The sequence below is a fragment of the Geotrypetes seraphini genome, chromosome 7 (assembly GCF_902459505.1).
Source record: "Geotrypetes seraphini chromosome 7, aGeoSer1.1, whole genome shotgun sequence".
Classification (NCBI taxonomy): domain Eukaryota; kingdom Metazoa; phylum Chordata; class Amphibia; order Gymnophiona; family Dermophiidae; genus Geotrypetes; species Geotrypetes seraphini.
The window spans coordinates 123,940,161-123,961,496 of NC_047090.1; the positions used below are offsets into that span (position 1 = coordinate 123,940,161).

The 21,336-nt window shown below is 42.1% G+C and overlaps 1 protein-coding gene across 3 annotated transcripts in view; it reads right to left on the reverse strand.

Annotated features, from left to right (window-relative positions):
- TRAPPC6B (trafficking protein particle complex 6B) overlaps nt 1–20,374 on the reverse strand; it is a 36,769-nt gene extending 16,395 nt beyond the window's left edge. Inside the window, exons 1-4 of one of the 3 annotated variants that reach the window (XM_033952221.1) lie at nt 20,099–20,366; nt 14,051–14,118; nt 13,744–13,861; nt 6,689–6,772 (exon numbers count right to left, since the gene is read on the reverse strand). In XM_033952221.1, the coding sequence (XP_033808112.1) occupies nt 6,689–6,772; nt 13,744–13,861; nt 14,051–14,118; nt 20,099–20,179 (351 nt within the window). In that variant the 5' untranslated portion in view covers nt 20,180–20,366. Of the gene's footprint in view, nt 1–6,666; nt 6,773–13,743; nt 13,862–14,050; nt 14,119–20,098 lie in introns of all 3 variants that reach the window. The other 2 variants (XM_033952222.1, XM_033952223.1) reach the window with 2 other exon arrangements.
- Nucleotides 20,375–21,336: the final 962 nt, after the last annotated feature.

Consider the following 21,336-nt stretch of genomic DNA (forward strand, 5'->3'; position numbering starts at 1 on the left):
AACAATATAACACTGATCCCTCTTTACCTAATAACTATCGTCCTATCGCAAATCTGTCTCTAATCTCTAAAGTTACTGAAAAAATTGTTCACACTCAACTATCCGATTATTTTGATCAAACACATGCCCTTCATCCATATCAGACAGGCTTTCGCTCTTCCCATTCCACCGAGCTATCATTACTAGGTCTCATCTCAACAATACATTACTTTCATGACCACCTAAAATCGGTTATACTAATCTCTCTTGACTTATGTAATGTAATGTAATGTAATTTATTTCTTATATACCGCTACATCCGTTAGGTTCTATCTGCGGCATTCGATACCATCGACCATTCTCTATTACTATCTAGACTGTCAGATTGTAACATCACAGGACACGCCCTTAATTGGTTCATATCCTATTTTCATCAGCGAAACTTCAAAGTTTATGCAAAAAACCAAATTTCTTCTTCAGTAATTCAAAATTTCGGAGTCCCTCAGGGCTCCATCTTATCTCCACTACTGTTCAATATCTTTCTATCCCCTCTTCTTTCTCTCGCACAATCACTAGGTTTCTCTATTTTCGCCTACGCTGACGATATACAGTTGCTATACCCGATTAACACCTCAAACCTTTCAGATATTACCGATCTAAATGCCAAACTGATTATCTTAAGTGATTGGCTTCTCTCTAACAAACTCTCACTCAATGTCGACAAATCTTGTGGTCTTCTTCTCCCCATTAAAAAATCTGAAATAATACCTGGAACAATTTACATCAAATCTACACCATTACGTATGGAAACCAAAATAAAATTATTAGGCGTCTTCCTAGATAGTGAACTTACATTTCACGATCACATTAGCTCTGTTATAAAAACTTGTTTCTTCAAACTACGTATCATTCGCTCCCTCAGATCTATTTTAACTTCCGACTCGATTACCATACTAATTCATTCCCTAGTCATCTCACACTTAGATTATAGTAATTCTCTTCTCAATGGACTCCCCCAAAAAGAACTTCGGCGGCTGCAACTTATTCAAAATACTGCTATTAAACTCATTTACAATGTTGGCAAATTTGAACATGTCACTCCTCTTTTTAAAGAGGCTCATTGGCTCCCCATCACTCATCGGATACTTTATAAAATCATACTACTTACTTTCAAAATCAAACACTCTCACCTGCCCCTGTTTCTTGATAAACTTCTAATCCCCCAAAGTTCTTCTCGTTCTTTAAGATCATCTGATCAAAAACTCCTTTTCATTCCTTCTCTAAAAGAATCTTTCTACACCAGGACTACTAATTTTGCCATAACTGCACCCACATTATGGAACTCTCTCCCCCAATTTCTTCGGGACGAAATCCAATTACCAAAATTTAAGACTCTTCTTAAAACTTACCTATTTAAAGATGCCTATGCCAAATCTTAATCTTTTTTTTTTTTTTTTTTCTCGTCCACTTGTTGATTTCTTCTTCAATTTAATTATCATTCTCACAGTATATCTCTCATACCAGGCACCCCCGCCCCCTGTGTTATATCCCTTCCCTCTATCTCATTTCTTCTAAGATTATGTAACTTTTTCCCAACCTTCCCAATTACCCTCACGGTCAGGTTTGTCCATATGTTTTAAATGTTTCTATTTTTTCTCACTACTCTCTCCAACACATTTTAATATTTCTTTCTTTCCTATCTAGATTTTTATTGTTAACCGGTCAGATATTTGTTTTATGATCGGGTTATAAAAAACCAATAAACTTGAAACTTGAAACTTGATATTTAAAAGAAGAAAAGAAGAAGAAAAATCCTACTATTTATTCATTGCAGTATTTTGTCAATGGCCCCCATATTTTTATAAATTTAGTATATGTCCCTTTTTGTATTGCTATTGTTCTTTCCATTTTAAATATATGACATATTGTATTCCACCAAAATGTATAATTTAGGTTATTATAATTCTTCCAATTATTGGTTATATGCTGAATGGCAACCCCAGTCATAATTAATAAAAGCTTGTTATTTTCTGGTGAAATTTGACTTTTTTTTCTCATCATCATTCCAAATAATACTGTATCATATGATATTGCTATATGATTTTCCATCAATTTATTAATTTGTGGCCAAATTGAATTCCAAAAACTTACTTTCTGAAAAAGTCTGTGAACTTTTATGGTCAAACAATAGCTATTTTCTCAGATGTTTCTAGGCAAACTCAATGTCGTCGTAAAGCTTTTCTCCAGCTAAGACCCAGGGTCCTAGCAGGTGGAGGTACTTTTTGAAATATCCTTGATAATGCCTAGTCATCTGGGAAACTAGCTCTTGTTTTTTTTGGATGCAACTCAACTAGAATAATTTTTTATAGAAAAGAGTGAGAAAAAGTGAATGTTTTACCTTTTTAATTCTCACCTTTGAATAAATGAGAACTGAAAAAATTAGCCTTCCGTAGGAAATGAAACGTTTTATTTTGGAAAATTTCTTAATTCCCCTGCTCCTCATAAAGTGAGTTTGATTAGATTGGGTTTTATTATAAATGTTTCTTTAATTTTAGTAATTATTTTCTATAATTTTCTTATTGATTTCCACATATTGTATGGTATGAAACTCTTAATTAAAAATAAATTATAAACAAAAAAAAGAAAAGAAATACTATTATTTCTAACTTTTCCAATTGCTTTGGGCTCAGACAGAGCTGGTAAAAGGTACGTTAAAAAAAACCTCTGGTATGTAATCATAGAAACATAGAATATGACGGCAGAAAAGGGCCACCGGCCCAACAAGTCTGCCCACTCTAATGACCCTCCCCCCTAAGTTCTTCCTTGAAGTTATCCCACATGCTTATTCCATTTTTTCTTAAAATCTAGCACATTGCTGGCCTCAGTTACCTGCAGTGGAAGATCATTCCAATAATCAACCACCCTATCGGTGAAGAAATACTTCCTAGTGTCGCTATGAAATCTCCCACCCCTGATTTTCAACGGATGCCCTCTTGTTGCCGTATGTCCTTTAAAGGAAAAAGATATCTTCTTCTACCTCAATATGGCCCGTAACATATTTGAATGTCTCAATCATGTCACCCCTCTCTCTGCATTCCTCAAGTGAATATAGCTGCAACTTACCCAGACGTTCCTCATACGGGAGATCCTCGAGTCCTGAGACCATCCTGGTGGCCATTCACTGAACTGACTCAACTCTCAGCACATCCCTTTGATAATGTGGCCTCCAGAATTGTACACAATATTCCAGATGAGGTCTCACCATGGACCTGTACAACGGCATTACAACTTTGGGCTTCCAGCTGACTAAACTTCTTCGGATACAACCCAGCATTTGTCTAGCCTTGGATGAAGCTTTCTCCACTTGATTGGCAGTCTTCATATCTTCACTAATGATCATTCCTAAGTCCCGTTCTGCTACAGTTCTTGCTAAGGTCCCACCATTTAGGGTGTAAGTTCTGCATGGATTTCTGCTGCCAAGGTGCATGACCTTACACTTTTTTGGCATTAAAACTTAGTTGCCAAGTTGTGGACCAATGTTCCAGTAAGAGTAGGTCCTGCACCATACTGTCAGGCACTGTGCTTTTGCCCACTCTGTTGCATAGTTTAGCATCATCGGCAAATAATGTAATTTTACCTCGAATCCCCTGAGCCAGGTCCCTTACAAAGATATTAAATAGGATCGGACCCAAGACCGAGCCCTGCGGCACTCCACTGATCACTTCCAACGTTTCGGAGAGAGTACCATTTACTACCACCCTCTGAAGTCTACCTCTGAGCCAGTCTTTAACCCATGCAGTCAATGTTTCTCCTAATCCCAACAAACTTATCTTGCTCAATAACCTACGGTGTGGGACACTATCAAAAGCCTTACTGAGAGAATGCTTTCCACATGTTTTCAAATGTTGGTTTTTCACAAACTACTTTTCTTGATAAAAGTTCTGAGATAGTTTCTGGAAACAAGATAAGATAGTCTTTAGACACAGATGCTCTGCAACTACCCTGTAAACAATCTCAGATATCTACAGCTAGAAATCCATGGCTCACAAAAGATCTTCTTTTTTTAAAAAAGACAGGTACAACAGGCTGAACCTAAATGGCATCACCATCAAACTGAGCCCACACTTCTTTCTTACCAAACAACTGCTAGTTCCTATAAAAAAGTTGTTATTCTAGCAAAATCTTACTATACAAATAAAATAAAGAATGCACCAAATGCTTCAAATTTATATAAAACTCTTAAATCATTAACATACTATGTGGCTAAAACTCTTAACCATTTGCTACCAACTGCTCAAGATCTAGCTAATTTTTAAGCAAAATAAAATCAACATGATAAGAAAGATGATGTCCATAGAGCATCACCGGTAAAGGGGGGAGGAACTATGCCTGACACTTGTTCAAAAGAGCACCAGGAAGAAAGCCTGTTGGTAGGAGGGAATGGGCATCCCCCTGCCGATTTTCCATCCAAAGGTACAAAAGGGTGTGTGGGAGGGAGAAAGGAATCAAGGATCTCTCTGCTGATTCAGCTAATCGCAGCAGGGGAATCCCCAATCAGCTTAGGGGAGTCCTACCAGCTCAGCTGATTGGAGATACCTCTGCCACAATCAGCTAATGGCAAGCTGTGGACTATTTTTGAGAGCCCTTGGCAAACATAGGTGCCGAAAATGTAGGCCAGGGTTTTTTTGAGAGCCCTTGGCAAACATAGGTGCCGAAAATGTAGGCCAGGATTTTCTGGGCCTACATTTCGGCCTGTCTTTGCACGAATTGTGCCTACATAGGTGCTTGAGGCGTGATTCTCTAACCAGTGCTGTCACATGATTGACATGCAATCGGCAGCCGCTTTAAAGGCAGCCACCAACATGGGCACAGATTAGAGAATCCAGATGAAAATACATGATATAAAATGTAATATTACATTATGTATGTAATAATTAAATTATATATTATGCACTTTATTGAATATGTGCTTGAATCCCTCCCCCTCCCCCCTGGTCCATGGAAAAATTGTCTTACATGAAACCAGTCCGTGGTACAAGGTTGGAGACCGCTGATCTAGAGTATGGACTCCTATGTCCTTGCTACAGAATATCGATTTGTACAACTACATGAAAAGAGTGACAAAAGCTAGCCAGTTTTAAACTGATAAAAGATCTCAAGTGCCACCTAAAACTTAAGTCCAGTTCAATAGGAATGGCAATACTGTACTTAACTGTGATCTAACTGAACCACACCAGAACATTTTTGTTTGGGTACATTATACCTTTTATGACATTTTCACCTTAGGCTTGAGGGAATTAGGTGAAATGTTTAATGTTTTGCCTAGCAGGCTCAATTATTTGACTTTGTGTAATGTCCACACACTTGAGTTTAAATATTGATATTATACTGGAAATATTCTACTGGAGTAATTTTTATTGTATTTTAGAACATATTTTAATAATGTTCTTTACAGGAACCATATTATGCACTCTAATATTAACTTTTTTTGTACTTTGGGAAACAGTAAACCACTGTTCTTTAACCGCTGGTCCGCGGACCGGTGCCAGTCCGCAGAAAATTCCTGCCGGTCCGCAGAGGGCCGGCGAGATCGACGCGGTTAAATTTCCCGTCGGTATCTCTTCCCCTTTACCTTCCAGGGCTCAGGATCGGCTGCAGACAGCAAAAAGAAACACAGAAGCCGCGGGACTTTTCCTCTTGCCTGCTTCGCTATAGGCTCTGCCGATCCTGATCCCGCCCCCCTCTGAAGTGATTTCCTGTGTTTGAGGGGCAGGATTGAGATCAGCAGAGCTTACAGCGAATAGCAATGCAGGCAAGAGGAAAGGTCCCGCAGCTTCTGTCTTCGTTTAGAGTTCTGGGCAAGGGAACTGTAAGTAAACTGTTAAGAACCAGGCTGCTTCCAATTTAGTGTCAGTTATGGTGAGACCAGCCATTGTGACACTGGAGTCACTCTGGGGCCAGCAGCAAAGGGAGGGAATAAGATATGCTGGATTCCCACGTGTTGTGGGAAGGGGATGGTAGACCCGGGGATGGGGGGGATTGGTGTGACAGAAGGGAGATGGTGGATCCCCTTGGGGGAGGATAGCTATTGGAACTAGGTGGGAGTTGGAAGAATAGGGACACAAAGGCAGATACTGGACCTTGCAGGGGGCAGAGAAACATGGAAAATGCTGAACAGGAGGGTGGAGTATGAAGACAGAAGTAAGATGTTGGACATGGGTAGAAGGAGTAGGGAGACAGAGGGGATATGCTGGACATGGTAAAGGGGGAATAAGGAGACAAGGAGAAGATGCTGAATAAGGAATGGAGGGAGTAGGGTGATGGAAGGTATATGCTGGATTAAGATGGAGAAAAGAGGGGAGGTACTGGACTATGTTCAATATAAAATCATAACTGAGGCTTGTGCGGATGGGATCAGATGGTTTGCGGGAACCGAGCTTGCGGAGACTGGGCAGAAATGTGTTTTGTTTTTTTTATTTCAGTCTTAGTAGTTTGCCGGTCCACAAAATAATTCTTTTATTTCTGCCGGTCCACGGGTATAAAAAGGTTGAAAAACACTGGAGTAAACAATACAGAAATATTATAAAGTTAAATTAAATAATGTAAATTCTAAACTGATATTATATCATCTTAAGCAGGCACTAAAATAAAAAGGTTACTCACAGTACTTAACTTATAGCTGCTTACTTTTGTACTGAGAAAGGATTACCTTGGGTGCATGCTCCAAATATTGCTTTCCAGCAGATATTTGAGTTAGCAGACGAAATTTGTTGTCTTGAAGTACATAAATACCCTTTCAAGAAAGTAAAAATGACAATGTAGTTTCTTACAAAGAAAGAAGGGACAGACATTTAGATTTATACAAAAAAGTATGACGTATTGCATATTACATAGGAAAAATGCAGTTTTATTATTTTCAGAGGCAGATACTAACCAAGAGGAAAAAAAAAAAACCCCAAACAATTCACAAAAGCCAGTTTAGTACATTGGCAGACAATTATTACATTGTATTGTCTTAATAGTTAATTTGCAATAGAAATTGCATTCGCTGGTCTTGATAAGGAGATTATGTACTTACCCTGGTAAGCTCTTTTCCAGTAGATAGGTGAGACATTCTAGGCAGTAGGGTTATTTCCCTTTAGCCGAATGGCTACAGAAGGAATCCACTCCAGATTTTTCATTCTGCCTCTGGACTACTTCACTGAACAGTTTAGCAATCTCTACAGTTAGTACCCAAGCACAGAGAGCCACCCAATCCTCTTGAAGTAGAGGCACCTGTAGAACAAGCTTAAACAAATTGTTCTGCTCAAACGCAACAAAACAGTATTGTTAACTGCCAACACAGGCTTCAAAGGAGCTCAGAACTACTCCCCAATAAATTGAAATATACTGTATACAAATTCTTCCCAGCCCTCAAGGACCGAAAGGCATCTAAGACTGAAAACTGAAATGCAGTGTAGTAAAGTCAGGGCGGGCGTCTAGAATGTCTCAACTATCTATTGGAAAAGAGCTTACCAGAGTAAGTACAAAGTCTCCTTTTCCAATGCAATAGGTGAGACATTCTAGACAGTAGGGACGTACAAAAGCAGTCCCCCAAAACACTAAGGTGGGCAAGCTGCGCCAACCCTTAAGACCGAGGACCCAAAGGTGGAATCCTATCTTGCTGCCATATCCACTCTGTAGAACTTGGCAAACATGTGCAGAGAAAACCATGTGGCCGCTCTGCAAATCTCCTCAGGAGAGACAGATCTAGCTTTGGCCCACAAAGAAGCCACACTCCTGGTAGAATGTGCCTTAACTAAAACAGGGAACTGTTTCCCTGAAAGAATATAGGCTAACGAAATGGGCCTCCGGATCCAACTGGAGATTGTGGTCTTGTAAGTGGGAGCACCTTCCTAACCGAATGAGTCAGCACAAACAAATTGTCAGAAAGATGAAACTCGTTGGTGACCTTCAAATATCGCAGAACACTGCGCACATCCAGTTTCTTCAACAGTTAGTCCTGTGACTTCTAACCTGTCAGTTGAAAGGCAGGCAAACAGACATCCTGATTAACATGAAAAATGGTTTCACTTTAGGAAGGAAGGAACTGTCTGAAGAGAAACCCTCGAAATACAGAGGAAATGGTCTCTGCAAGACAAAGCCTCCAGCTCTGAAACACGATGCGCCGAGGTAATGACGACCAGAAAAACTGTCCTGAGCGTCAAGTCCAAGAGGGAAGCCTCTCGCAGAGACTCATAAGGAGCCTTTGTTAGGCTAGACAACACCACTTTAAGGTCCCAGGAATGGAATGGATGCTTAACCAGTGGGCAGACACAAAGAGCCCCCCTTTATGAATCTTGCAACATCAGGAAGAGATGCCAAGGAGGTCCGATGCTCTCAGGATCTAAAACAGGAGAGCTGGCCACCTGGACCCAAAGAGACGCCACTGTGAAGCCTTTATCCATAGCAGCCTGCAGAAAGGTGAGAATCTGCGAGATCAGAGCTAAATGAGGGTCCACCTGCTCTTAGGCACACCAATGTTGGAAGGCTTTCCACACCTTAGCTTAGGCTGATATCATGGACGACTTCTTAGACCTCAGCAGAATATCCTTTATGCTCTAAGGCCTCATCCTCAAGAGCCACATCGTAAGAGCAAAGTGACACGGGTCTTCCATGGCAATCTGACCCTGCAAGAGAAGGTCCAGATAGACACTGAGGCATAGGCTGCGACCTCTGAGCAAGTGCATTAGATCTGCGTACCAAGGCCTGTGAGGCCAATCTGGAGCTACCAGAATGGCGTGGCCTGGATGAGCCATGATCCTCCGAAGGACTTGGCTGATCAGCGGCCGAAGAAACACATACAGGAGAGGTCACAGCTATACTAGAGCATCGAGACCCTCGCTCCTGGGCTCCAATCTTCGACTGAAAAAGCGATCCGCTTTCCTGTTTCTTGCCGTAGCCATGAGGTTGAACTGGGGCCATCGCCAGCGCCTCACTATCGCTTGGAACGCCTCCAGGGACAAGGCCCACTCACCCGGATTCAGCGTCTGTCTGAGGAAGTCAGCTTGAACTTTGTCTACTCCCATCACAAGTGCTGCTCTCAATGCTAGAAGATGACGCTCTGCACAGAGAAACAGCAGACGGGCTTCCTGAGTTCTTGGTCCCTCCCTGGCGATTGATATAGGCTACGGCTGTCGCATTGTTGGAGAAGACCCTTACTGCTTGGCCCTCCAGGGTCTTCTGCAATCATGCCAGGGCTAATCAAATGGCTCGGAGCTCCAACCAGTTGATGGCCACTTCCGCTGAGAGGGCGTCCAACCCCCCTGAACAGGACAACGATTGCACTGTGCTCCCCAGCCCCGAAGGCTAGCATCCGTCATCACCATGACCCAGAAGGAAATTCGTAGTGGTATGCCCTTGTGGCATGAAGTCAGGAGAAGCTGCAAGTCCATGCTCCTTGGGTTTCCAGAGTCCAAAACAGATGTGCTTGCAAGCTTCCCTGTGCGGAGCCCAGCAAGAGAAAGTAATGCATGCTGAAGAGGACGCATGTGCACCCTTGCCCAAGGGATGACATGCAGCGTTACCACCATGGATCCAAGAATCTGAAGATAATCCCATGCCGAAGGAGCCAGCTGCTGAAGAAGGGCAGATATCTGGGTACACAGCTTCTGACTGCGGGTCTCCAGTATTTAGGTGTGGCCTATTGCTATGTCGAAGAGAACACCCAGATATTCCAGTGATTAAGTGGGTATCAAATGATTCTTCCTGAAGTTGATAATCCAGCCCAAATCCTCCAGCACAAGGAGCACATATTCCACCAGGCAGCACCCCTCTTCTAAAGAGGGCACCTTGATCAACCAGTCGTCCAAGTAAGGGTGAACCTGGAGACCCATCTTTCGCAGGTAAGCCGCCACCACCACCATCACCTTGGTGAAGGTCTGGGGCACTGTCAAGATTTGCATAACCTCACTTTCATCTTCATACATTTCTGAGTGAGCACTGTCACCAGCCCAAATGGCAGGGCTGAGAACTGGTAATCCTGTTCCAAAACATGAAACTGCAAAAACTTGCGGTGGACCAGAAAAATTGGAACCTGCAAGTACGCTTCCATGAGATCCAGAGAGGCCAGAAACTCTCCTAGGTCCCCTCTGGTGCTACTTTGTACATAAAAAAATGGGTTTTCCCTCTGTTATTCCAGCACATCGATCAATTGCACATTGGTAACTAGTCGAATGAATGTTTTTGCCATCACAGTGATTATTCTACTGAGGAAGTATGGTGCTATCTTCCATGGGAGTCTGGTGTCTAGGATTTCAGGTGCTGCAAAGTTGTTCTTGATGACCTGAACCACTGAACTTCCCAGGCATTCTTCTGTATCCACTGACATCTTGTAAAGTGTTAGGTCAAAGCTTCACTTCTTTTGACCACGAATCTCTTTGGTAGTTATATGATTAGGATGCAATTCAACTGGGGTGGTGTGTCCACTTTCCAGAATGCTGGTAGCAAATACGGAGCTGCCAGTGGCAGAACAAATAGGAGGAGGAGGAGGAAGGTAAGCTTTGTCATTTGAGCCACCATAGAATCCAACTTTGGCTGACTGAACAGCTGGAATTCCAGAGCCATAAGGTAAAGCTTAGCTATAGTCATAGGCTACCCTTAAGACAGCCTTCCAGAAACTCCCAATTGCTTCGAGACAGGAAAAAAGATAGTTTGAGTACCTGAACCATTCTTAACCGTGCAGTGAGAGATTAATGGTTTTCATGGTTTCAGTTTCAATTCCCTGAGCACATTCAAAAACGTGAGGCATGATAGCAGACTTAAAAAGCTGCCACACCAAGGGATCATCTCCCTGGTCGAAGATAAAATTATGTCCTTACCTGATAATTTTCTTTCCTTTAGTCACAGCAGATGAGTCCAGAGACTAGTGCAGTGGTTCTCAACCCTGTCCTGGGGACCCCCCCGCCAGTCGGGCTTTCAAGATATCCCTAATGAATATGCATGAGAGAGATTTGCATACCTGTCACTTCCATTATATGCAACCCTCTCTCATGCATATTCATTAAACATTTAGAAGAAGAGAAGAACTAATACATATATGCACACACCATTAATAATTTATTAGTCAACCTTACTTTTTTCATAAATATTATAAATATATTGAATATACCACCCTCTGACTTATAACAAACATCTTTCAACAGACAACCCAGACAAATGTCCTTGTTGCCCCGAAAACCTGGATAATCAGTTCCATATTGTCCAGTGTTTTATTTAAAAATGTCCTTGCCAAACTGGTGCTTCATGGATTAAACTCCTGCTTTCATGATAAGATCTTGTTCTCTCTTGAATAACAACTGATTAAATGTTCAAGCCAGCCCAACACAATCTTGCATTTCGCCACACAGGCATCCTCAGGAGCTGAAGCCACTTCAGGTTTTCACTGTATTTTTCTCTCTATAATCACCTTTGTTAATCATACAACAACTGCTGCTTAGGCTCAAAAATCACGTCTCCCCTCTGGAAGGAATAAACCGAACTGATTGTTCGCAAGATTGTGTTGGGCTTGCTTGAACATTTAGTCAGTTGTTATTCAAGAGAGTACAAGATCTTATCATGAAAGCAGGAGTTTAATCCATGAATCACCAGTCCTGGTCCACCTGGTTCTTTAACGGCAGAGAGGACTCCTGGAGTGGAATCTCTACACAGTCCAAAGCCAGTGAACTCACAGGCAGTGCAGAGTGTCCCAGTCCCATTAAATAGGCTTTCCAAAAAGAGATTAACAAAATCTGGAGTAAAGCCCTGAATAGGAGACTCCATGGAGCCTTGCAAGATTTCAGACTGGCTTCTCCCGGGCTCTGTCACTTCTACACACTTGTGCTTCACAGACTCACTGTTTGGGGGCTCCGGAAGGGACTTCTTCACTGCCAACTGGACCCCCTGTGGTTCTCCAGCACTAGAGGACTCAGAAGATTCTAAGCCTGGAGCTCCCTTGGCATGCAGTATATGGACGCTCCTCGGCCAATCATCCAGCACAAAACTGGCATGATATGAGGATAGAATAGCAAATTTGCACTAAAACTAGCCTGTGAGGGCTCCCCTGAAGTTTATAAATTTTTTTTAAAAAAAAGGAGTTTTGGAGGAGAGGACCCTATCTCTGGCCCCAGAAACCCTCAAAAATCAAAATTCTTGAAGCAACCCCCCCCCCCATTTCCCCCTAGGGAACAATGTGCTGAACTCACTGCGCTGGTGCCTGCCTTGTCAGCTTTCCTGCAGCCTGACTGATGGGAAAAGATTTTCTGCCTCAAATCCTTTCCAGAACGGACCCAAAACTAGAGATCTTCAGGCTGCCAGTCGGACCGGACTCAGCTGAAACCTCAACCTCCACAGATCCTCAAGCCACGACTGGGGGAGTGAAAATTGCAGCAGACTCCCTGAAGCCCAAAGGGACTCATACAGGGGTCCCACAGGCTCAAATCTTTGATAAATCAGAAGACAAGCTAGCTCCCAGTGGAATGGTCCCTGAGCTTCCAAACCGAACCAAGCAGGCTGGCTCAACAGATACACCTGGAGGTTGCCCTGCGAGCAGCAAACCACCCATGTAGGAATATGCATCTTCTCCCAAGCAGAGCTGCCCCAAATTGCAGAACTCTAGGCACCAAAGCCTCCTGAAATAGATTTTTTTAAAATGCCCGAAAATAATAAAAACCATACAGAGCTGATCATAACACACCTCAGTTCGTTTGCCGAAGGAAAAACTGAAGAGGGCATTATACTCCACTGGTGAAGGAGGAGGCACTAAAAGATGCGACTGACATCCTTCTGCAACAGTTCACGACCAGAGGATATTCTCCTAAAGCAGTGGTCGGGAAACTCATTAGTCAAAAGAGCCAAATATCAGCAGTACAACGATTAAGATTTCTTTTGAGAACCAAATCTCTTTTCAAGAACCATGTTTTTAGGAGTAGGTTTAACTAGCTACTAACATTAAATAAAATCAGATATCATAATAATAATCTTATTTATTGACAAAAAAATATTTTCTACCTTTTGTCATTTCTGCTTCACTCACTTCTTTCTGGTGCACAGCAGCAGCGAGTATTGTGCAGACAAACTGACCTGCTGGTACAGTCGAAGAGGGAGGAAGGAAAACTGTTGAATTTCTTGGGGGAAAGATGAGAAGTTCCAGCCAGGAGAGGAGGGAAAGCTGGACAGTACGGGGGAGGAGGAGAAGTATGGAAGGCAAGAGATTGCTGTCGTCCCGTCCCCCTTACACCCCCCCCCCCCGGTAGCCAAAATTTTCCTTTACAGAAGGGCCCCGACACAGCAGCTGTTTTCACAAGCTGCTGGCGGCTGCCCTAAAGTTTTCCCTCTGCCACAACTTCCCGTTTCTGACAGGGCAGATTGCCGCAAAGGGAAAGCTTCAGGGCACCTGCCAGCAGTTTGTGAGAATGGCTGACATGTCGGGGCCCTTCTGAAAAGGAAAATTTAGGTGTTAAATAAAGAAGTTTTGATCACAGGGCCCCCTGGATCTGTGGGGCCAGGGCAGCTTGCCCTGTGCTCCCCCCTAACGCCGGCCCTGGGGCCCCCTGACAGTTTTGGGCCCTAGGCACGTGCAGAGCCACACTCAAGTGGCTAAAGAGCCGCGGTTTGCCGACCACTGACCTAGATTACAGATTCCTATGCTTATGTAACAGAAAAAGGTATATAAAGTCAAATTTTTATAAATACGTCTACATGTAAATACATGCATGTTACAACTTCTATTACTATTCTTTGTAGTACCTGGTGATTGGTCCTCAGGTTATCAATTTGCTTTTTAAACACAGTAGTCCAAAAATCTTTGCAGATGAATTTCATTATATCTAACTCATCCTTAAACCTGGCAGTGTCCTTGGTAAATCTACAAAGAACAGGAAATATTGACAATTTATATAATGTCTGAATACAGTTAAATGTAAACACAAATGTAATGTCCAATTCTTAGGAATAAGAAAGTCAGACTACAAATTAGGCATACTTACTGTTAAAAAAACAAACAAACAACAAAAAAGTGCATTCCTTAGGCAATGTAAGCCGACGTCCTACCCACCTTTCTATTAATCCCTGTCCAACTCTAAATCCCATGTTTTCCAGTTTAGTGATGCATCTTCCATTTTCCTACAAAATGAAGAGTAATTTAATAAAGCAGTCAGTTAAAATGTTGGGATCAGATCTGTTGTAAATGTGGAGGGACATAATCAAAACATACGTCTAAGTCCAATTTGGGCGTATGGCACTAGATGCCCAAAATCAGCAGTGGGAAAATGCCCATTTTCAAAAAATAAGTCTAGAATTTTTATTTAATCGTCTATCTGGATATCCAGGCTATGTTTGTCCAGACCACCAGGACATCTATCTTTATACCACATTTTCAACCAAAATTTCATTCAAGTCCCAAACACCCAGAACAAGACCATCTGGACATGGGAGGGGCCAATCTTGTAATGAACTGGCCACCAAGACATGGCAACAGAGCAGTGGTGCACCTTACAGGGCATTGCTGTGAACTTCACAAAAAGATTGCCAGATAAACATCTCACCAAACTCCCTTCCCTTATAGGTTATGGTGAGCCCCCCAAAACCCATTATACCCACCTGTCTACAACCCAATAGCCCTTATGGCTGCAGGTGGCACCTATATGGCACGGTTGGGGGGGGAGAGTTGGGGGAGCACAGATGTTCCACCATTGATGTAGTGATTAGAGTGGCTCATGGGTCTGGGTACTCCTCTCTATGGTTCACTAGCCCACCCCCCAGGCTGTTGCAACTCTACTAGGCTTTCTTATACCAGGTGCTGATGTTCTGGAGACAGGTATGTACTTTTTTATTCTGATCTTTGGGGGTAAGGGGGGATCAGTGAATACTAGGGGAGTGTGTGGGGTCTTTACTTTATCTCTGCAGCAGTGCTGCCCGATTCACGATTCGAATCGGTTCACCAATTCAAATCAGGTGAATCGATTCGAATTGGTTCATTTTTTATAAAAACCGGACTCACCGATTCAGCCGCAAGATGAGTTCGGGGAACTTCGGGCTATTTTATGCCGCCGGCCGCCAGACTCTTCCCATCTAATGTAACTTCTGGTTTTGCAAAACTGGAAGTTACATCGAAGAAATGAAAGGAGTGGTGAGAGAGAGAGAGAATCAAGCGGCGAGCGAGCGGACCTCAAGCAGCAGACCTCGACACTCGGCAGCAACAAATACTAGATTTGGCTGGCTCTTTCCCCGCATTTCTCCTCTCTTCCCTGCAATTTAATATCCAGTCCAGGCAGTAAGTAAATACATCGGCAGGGGGGCTGGGGATGGAAGCTGAAATCGGCAGGGGGGCTGGTGAGTCTTGGGGGCTGGGGATGGAAGCTGAAATCGGCAGGGGGGCTGGGGATGGAAGCTGAGAATTGGCAGGGGCCTGGAAAAACTGAGAACCAGGCAGGGGGGCTGGGAAACTTTGGGGATGATTTGCTTTGGGGAAGCTGTGAATCTATGTTTCTAACTAATTTTACAGCTATGTTATAGTTTGGATGTTCCTATTTTTGACATTATATTGCCTTGGTTAAATAAAATGTTTAAACTTAAAAAGCTGTGTCATTAACAGTGAATCGAATCAAATCGAACAATCGATTCAACAGGGTGAATCGAAAATCGAAATATTTTTCTCTGAATCGGGCAGCACTACTCTGCAGTTACCTGGTCACTCTGGATGCCTTTGTGGCACTTGTACCTGTTTTTACATCATCTAACTCAGTGTTTTTCAACCTTTTTACACCTATGGACTGGCACAAATAAAATAATTATTTTGTGGACCGGCGGTTGAAGAACACGGGGCTAAGTCGTGGGCCAGACCCCGCACATCTCTACCCCAGACCCCGCCCCATAATAGTACTAATTTCACCTTGCACGTCCCGTGCCTCATCAGGAAGCCTTCCCTCTGATGTTGCAAAGTCAGAGAGAAGGCTTCCAGTTCAGGCGCAGGATGCCCATAGGAGCCACTGCCCGTGGCTTTGTGCATTGAATCAGTTAGGAAGAGGGAGCTGGCTCAAAGATAACGCCGCATCGATCGCACCATGGACCGGCGGTTGAAGAAGACTGTTTTGGGCCTGATGCATGTGCTGGCCCTGTGGACCGGCAGGAAATTTCTGTGGACCGGCACTGGTCCATGGACCAGTGGTTGAAGAACACTGGTCTAACTCACGTTTAAGTTTCATCCAGGATGTCTAGTAAAACATTTGATTATCCCTGCAGGATGACTAAGTCTAGGTCACCCTAACCACTCCTCCAGATACGCCACTTTCAGTTCTGGACATACAGCGGCATTCAGATGCATAAAAAGTCCCACAACACCTCCAGAAAGTTGGTTTGATTATTGGCACTTGGACGACCTGTTTTTTAGGTCATCCAAATGCAACTTGGGTCGTTTTTAGACGTGTTTAAGTTTTGATTATGAGCCCCATAGGACGTATGAGACAGGGGTTCAGAACAGGTATCTTTTTTAGCATGACAAAGAATCTCAAACTTTAATTACTAGAATGGCCTTCAAGTCTTTTCCTGTACAACTTAGGTCTACTTCAGGAGCAACACATTTAACCTTAGAAAAGGTACCGGCAACCATTTGTTTGATTTCACTGGCCTCTGGCTGCAATCTAAAAGTGTTAAAGACAAACAGAACTCATTCTCCTCTCTTGGCAGTGCAGTGGTAGCAGATTTCTGAAAGCCAAAATTCAGTATTTTAAAGTGAAGAACTTTCAGGATTATTTAAAAAGGAATCCAGCTTAATGGCTACAGAGGTACCACCATTAGAATTAACAAATTCTACTACACAAAAACAAGCGGCTCATACTAAACAGCATACTGTTTACCTTATATGACTGAACATGTAAATATCAAAACGTTCACTCTGACACACATATTCTGCACCATGAAACATGGCAAACTAGTAGGGACTGTCCGATGATTTACACTCTCCAGATTGAAAGACTCAGCTCTCAGTAATGCTCTAAATTGCTTTTCTTTAATAATTTGCCTTAAAAATAAAACTTAACACTATCTAAAGCCAATAAATACCACTTCCATTAGAGGAGAGGCCAGCAGAAGAACTATTTTTTAACAAAACTACTTTATGTTCATTTAGCACAATGTGATATGCACTGAATACCCTTTTAAAAATAAACTAATATAAAATACAATTGACAGTCCATCCAAATCATTGATAAAAGCATTGGATACAAGTTTATAGGATCAGTGGGTCATGACTAGGTGAAAGCAGAACATGGCATATTTCACAAAGAAGTTTGGGGCAGGAGTTGATCCCTGGGAACAAGGGGTAAAATGCAGAAGATAATTAGGACTGAGGAGATGCATCAATGCATACTACAAAATGAGATGATACAGCCCTTCAGTTTGGGTCCTGGTCTCCTCTGATTACATGCCTACAAACTTGTTATACAGGCAGTCCTCGGGTTAAGAACGAGTTCCGTTTTTAAAACTGTTCTTAAGTTGAATTTTTATGTAACTCGAATCATGTGAGAATCTGAGTGTTTATGTTCTCCTGTACAGTATTCAGTCTATAAGAACTTTAAACAGTAAAGAATATTAAACACTCATGCCCAACAATTCTCCCTCCCCCACCTCAGCACCTTTCTCTCACTCCCTCCATTCTTCCATCCCATGTCCCAAGTTCATGCTCCCCTCCCTCCATTCTGTGTCCCAAGTTCATGCCCCCTCCCTCCTTCCTTCTTTCCATCCTCTGTCCAAAGTTTGTGTTCCCTCCCTTCCTTCTGTGTCCCAACACACCTCCTCTCTCTCTCATGTTCCAAAATGTCTCTCTCTCTCTCCCTTCCTCCATTCTGTATCCCAAGTTCATGCCTCTCTCCCAAGGGCATTTATCTGTTTTGGCCAACTTCCTCCTCTTCACAAAGCCGCAGCCGCCGTTCCTACACGCGGCTCACGGCTGTCCCATGAAGAGAAATGCAGTTTGGAAGAAAGAGCTGGCCAGAAAAGGTAAAACACCTGCGGGAGAGGCACACAAACTTGGAACACAGAATAGAGGATGGGAAGGACGAAGAGGGGTGCATTGAGCATGGAAGGGAGGAAGAGGGGTGCGTTGGGACACGGAAGGGAGAAGCAGGACCCTGGTTCGTAAGTACGAGTCTTAACCTGGGGACTGCCAAGCGATCCAGAGTGGGTCAAAGGTAGTTAAAGAAGTACAATTTAAGGGATCCCAAGAAAAATGGTGGAAAAAGTACCCTTAGCAGAGAGGATCTGTCTCAGAAGATATGAGAAGTGGCTAGACGTGCCCATCTCCTTCACCACCACCCTCACCCTGAAGAGCTGCTTGAATGGAATGTTAGCTTGATCATTCAGGTACATGCATATGTGGGAGTGCTGAAATGTTTTCAGCCCAACCAACCAACTTCCTAAATTCTAAGCATTATTTTGCCACTGTAGCTGAACAGAATGTTATCTTATTTCGTTAGGTGCCAATTGCAGAAACATATCCAAGTCATTCTCTTCTTGGCTGGCCTGAGAACTTTTCAGCACTCCCTTGTACCTTGCTCATCCCTGTCCTCCCAAATATACACTAGTCAACCATTGAGTGGCAATACTGTGGGTCACATGTTCCAACTGACATTTTGAACCACATGACAATACTGTACATTGTCCTGGAAAGTTCAGACACGAATTGAGCTTGGCGGTGAAGGAAAACACAGCACAAAAACAGGCTCTCTAACATCCACTAACATATTAATCCAATAAAAAGAAATCAGCAGGGAGAGGGAGATGACAACAGTGATAATCTGTAGGGTGATAGAGAAGTGTGCAAAAGGAGATGGGTGAGTGCGACAGAGGGATTAATTAAGGCCAGGGACGCATGTAAGAGGTAGCAAAAGGATCAGTACTATGTGGGGAGAAAAGAGGCATTGTTCATGTTCTGTCTCCATACCGCCATCATGTTCCCATTCTCTGACCAATCATCCTCATTTCTCTTTTACCTCCCCTCATCTCTAAAATCTTCTTGTCTTGGTCCTTTTCTCCCCTATACCAATCCTCCTCCTTCTCTTTTATAAGGTTACTATGATTTATTCCCCTCCCCACACACACAAAAAAGAATATCTTCATAAGAAAGGTCAATATAAAGGTTTATATCTTTAACTAGAACAGAATCTCCAACCAATATACAAATAAATTAGTATACTTTTTAATGTCCAAAACTTTTGTCACAGAATTGTAAACAGCTGCAGCAGGATCTACTATTTGGATTATTTCAAAGTACAGAATTTAGATTATAAACCCTTTGGAGACAAGGGAATGCCTATAGTACCTGGATGAAGCCCATCTTGTACTACTACTAGATAAGGTGTAGGCTAAATTATTATTTAATTTCTTATACAGGATATTGCCTGCAGGCTTTGAAAGCAGTACATCCAAGTAATTTTTTTCTGTTCCCATAGGCTCACAATCTTTAAATCTCTATTAACCTTTTCCTATCGTAATACATTTTATGTTACGCTGGTTCCAATCGTAATTATTTTAGCAAAGTTTTGAATTATTCACCGTTATCATTTACGGCTATTGTAAACATAATGTAAATAAGTCACATAAGTCTGTAAATTCAAATATTTTGTGTTCCTGGCTCTTTATTAGTATGGGACATACGATGGCAACGACGTTTTGGGAATGTCCCATCATCTGGGACACACGATAGGAAAAGGTTAAACCACTGGTTATTTTATTTTTTTTTTTTAACTATCACCTACTCCCCAGAGTTCCTTTAGGAAATTCAAGGTTGTAATTTACAAGAAACTGGTTCTGTAAGATTATACCTTTTTAGTAGACAGGAGATTGATTCCCTTATTCGGGTATAAACAGAAAAGCTAACAATAAAATATTAACAAGAACCTTAATTTCTGAAGTCGATACAGTAAACAATAACTTAAAATAAACATCTAGAGTCCATTACATCTAGCCTTTAATTTTGAGGGAAACGCCCCACGATCAAGAGTTACCGGCAGCCCCCAAACACGCCCGTGGGCCTAACTCTCTCTGCCTCCCAGCTTTCCATATGATACTATTCTGGCAAGCAGCCGGGAGCCGTCAGGCTACTCACCGCTTCCCCCTGTTCGGGGGACTTGTACACGCAAGCCACCAACTCGCTGTGCAGTAGTAAGAATAAGGCCTCATCGGCCATTTCTTGCTCGCTCCCCGCAGCCTTTCCACCATCCAGCGCCAGACTCGCAACACAGCTAAAGACAACCGCTATGGTTGCCACGGCCGCCGCAGAACGTCACTTCTGTTTCTGGTACAGACTTCCGGTCTCGTTCTGTATGGGAGGGTAGAGGGCTTTGGAAGTGAGACAAGGCATGTTGCATTGGCTTGGTTGATTTTATTGCTGTATCTCCAGTTTTGTAAAGTTTTTATAGATCAGTCCTCAGCTTTAGTTCAGTGAACTATTGGAAATAGATCTGTACAATCTTATTCCACAATAACTGATCTCTAGAGCTGTTAATCACTAACTTTTTAACTTTGTCAACTCTACTCAATTTGTAGCACCTTTTTTTTTTTTAATTCTTTATTCATTTTTTGTATGTTACAACAAGTGTATCACATAAACTCATATAAAACTTAAAGATACACACTTGATTAACTCACATATTAGCATCAAATTTAACATTTCATTAGAAAATTAGTATTCTATAATGTTAAAATATTATGTAAGAAATCTAAATTTATATCATTTTTATTGAATATAATAATCCCCCATCCCTCCCTCCCTCCCAATTCAATAATACATAAAATCATCTTTATTGTGAATTCATTCAAATATTGATATATTACGTAATAATCAGAAATAAAATCCTACCCCTTTTTCCCTCTAATCAAATATCTTACAAAATGGAACTCACCATTGCAACACAAAAAGGTTATGTGAGTAAATTTCAGAAAGTCTGGGGACCGTTAACAGATTTTTGTAATGAATTTGTAGCACCTTTTTAATCATTGTAAACCACATAGAACTTTACGGTCCTGCGGTATATAAACTGTTATTATTATTATTAAAATAACAACATGCAAAGTGATTACAATTATTTGAGACTACAGCAAAACAGTTTAATCTGTGTTGCTAGCTGCTTCTAGCTTTTGATTTAGCTGGATAGTGAGATTGAAGGCCAATGAGAAGTAATATTTTTTTTCCAAGCAGTATCAGAGCTATCAAGGGGGCCCCGTTTTTGAGAGGGAAATTTTATTACATGCCATGACCCTGGACCACTTTGTCTTAGAAAGAACAAACCAGGGGAAAACAAAAACACAAATACAAAGAAACCAAAATGGAATTGTCCAGATCAG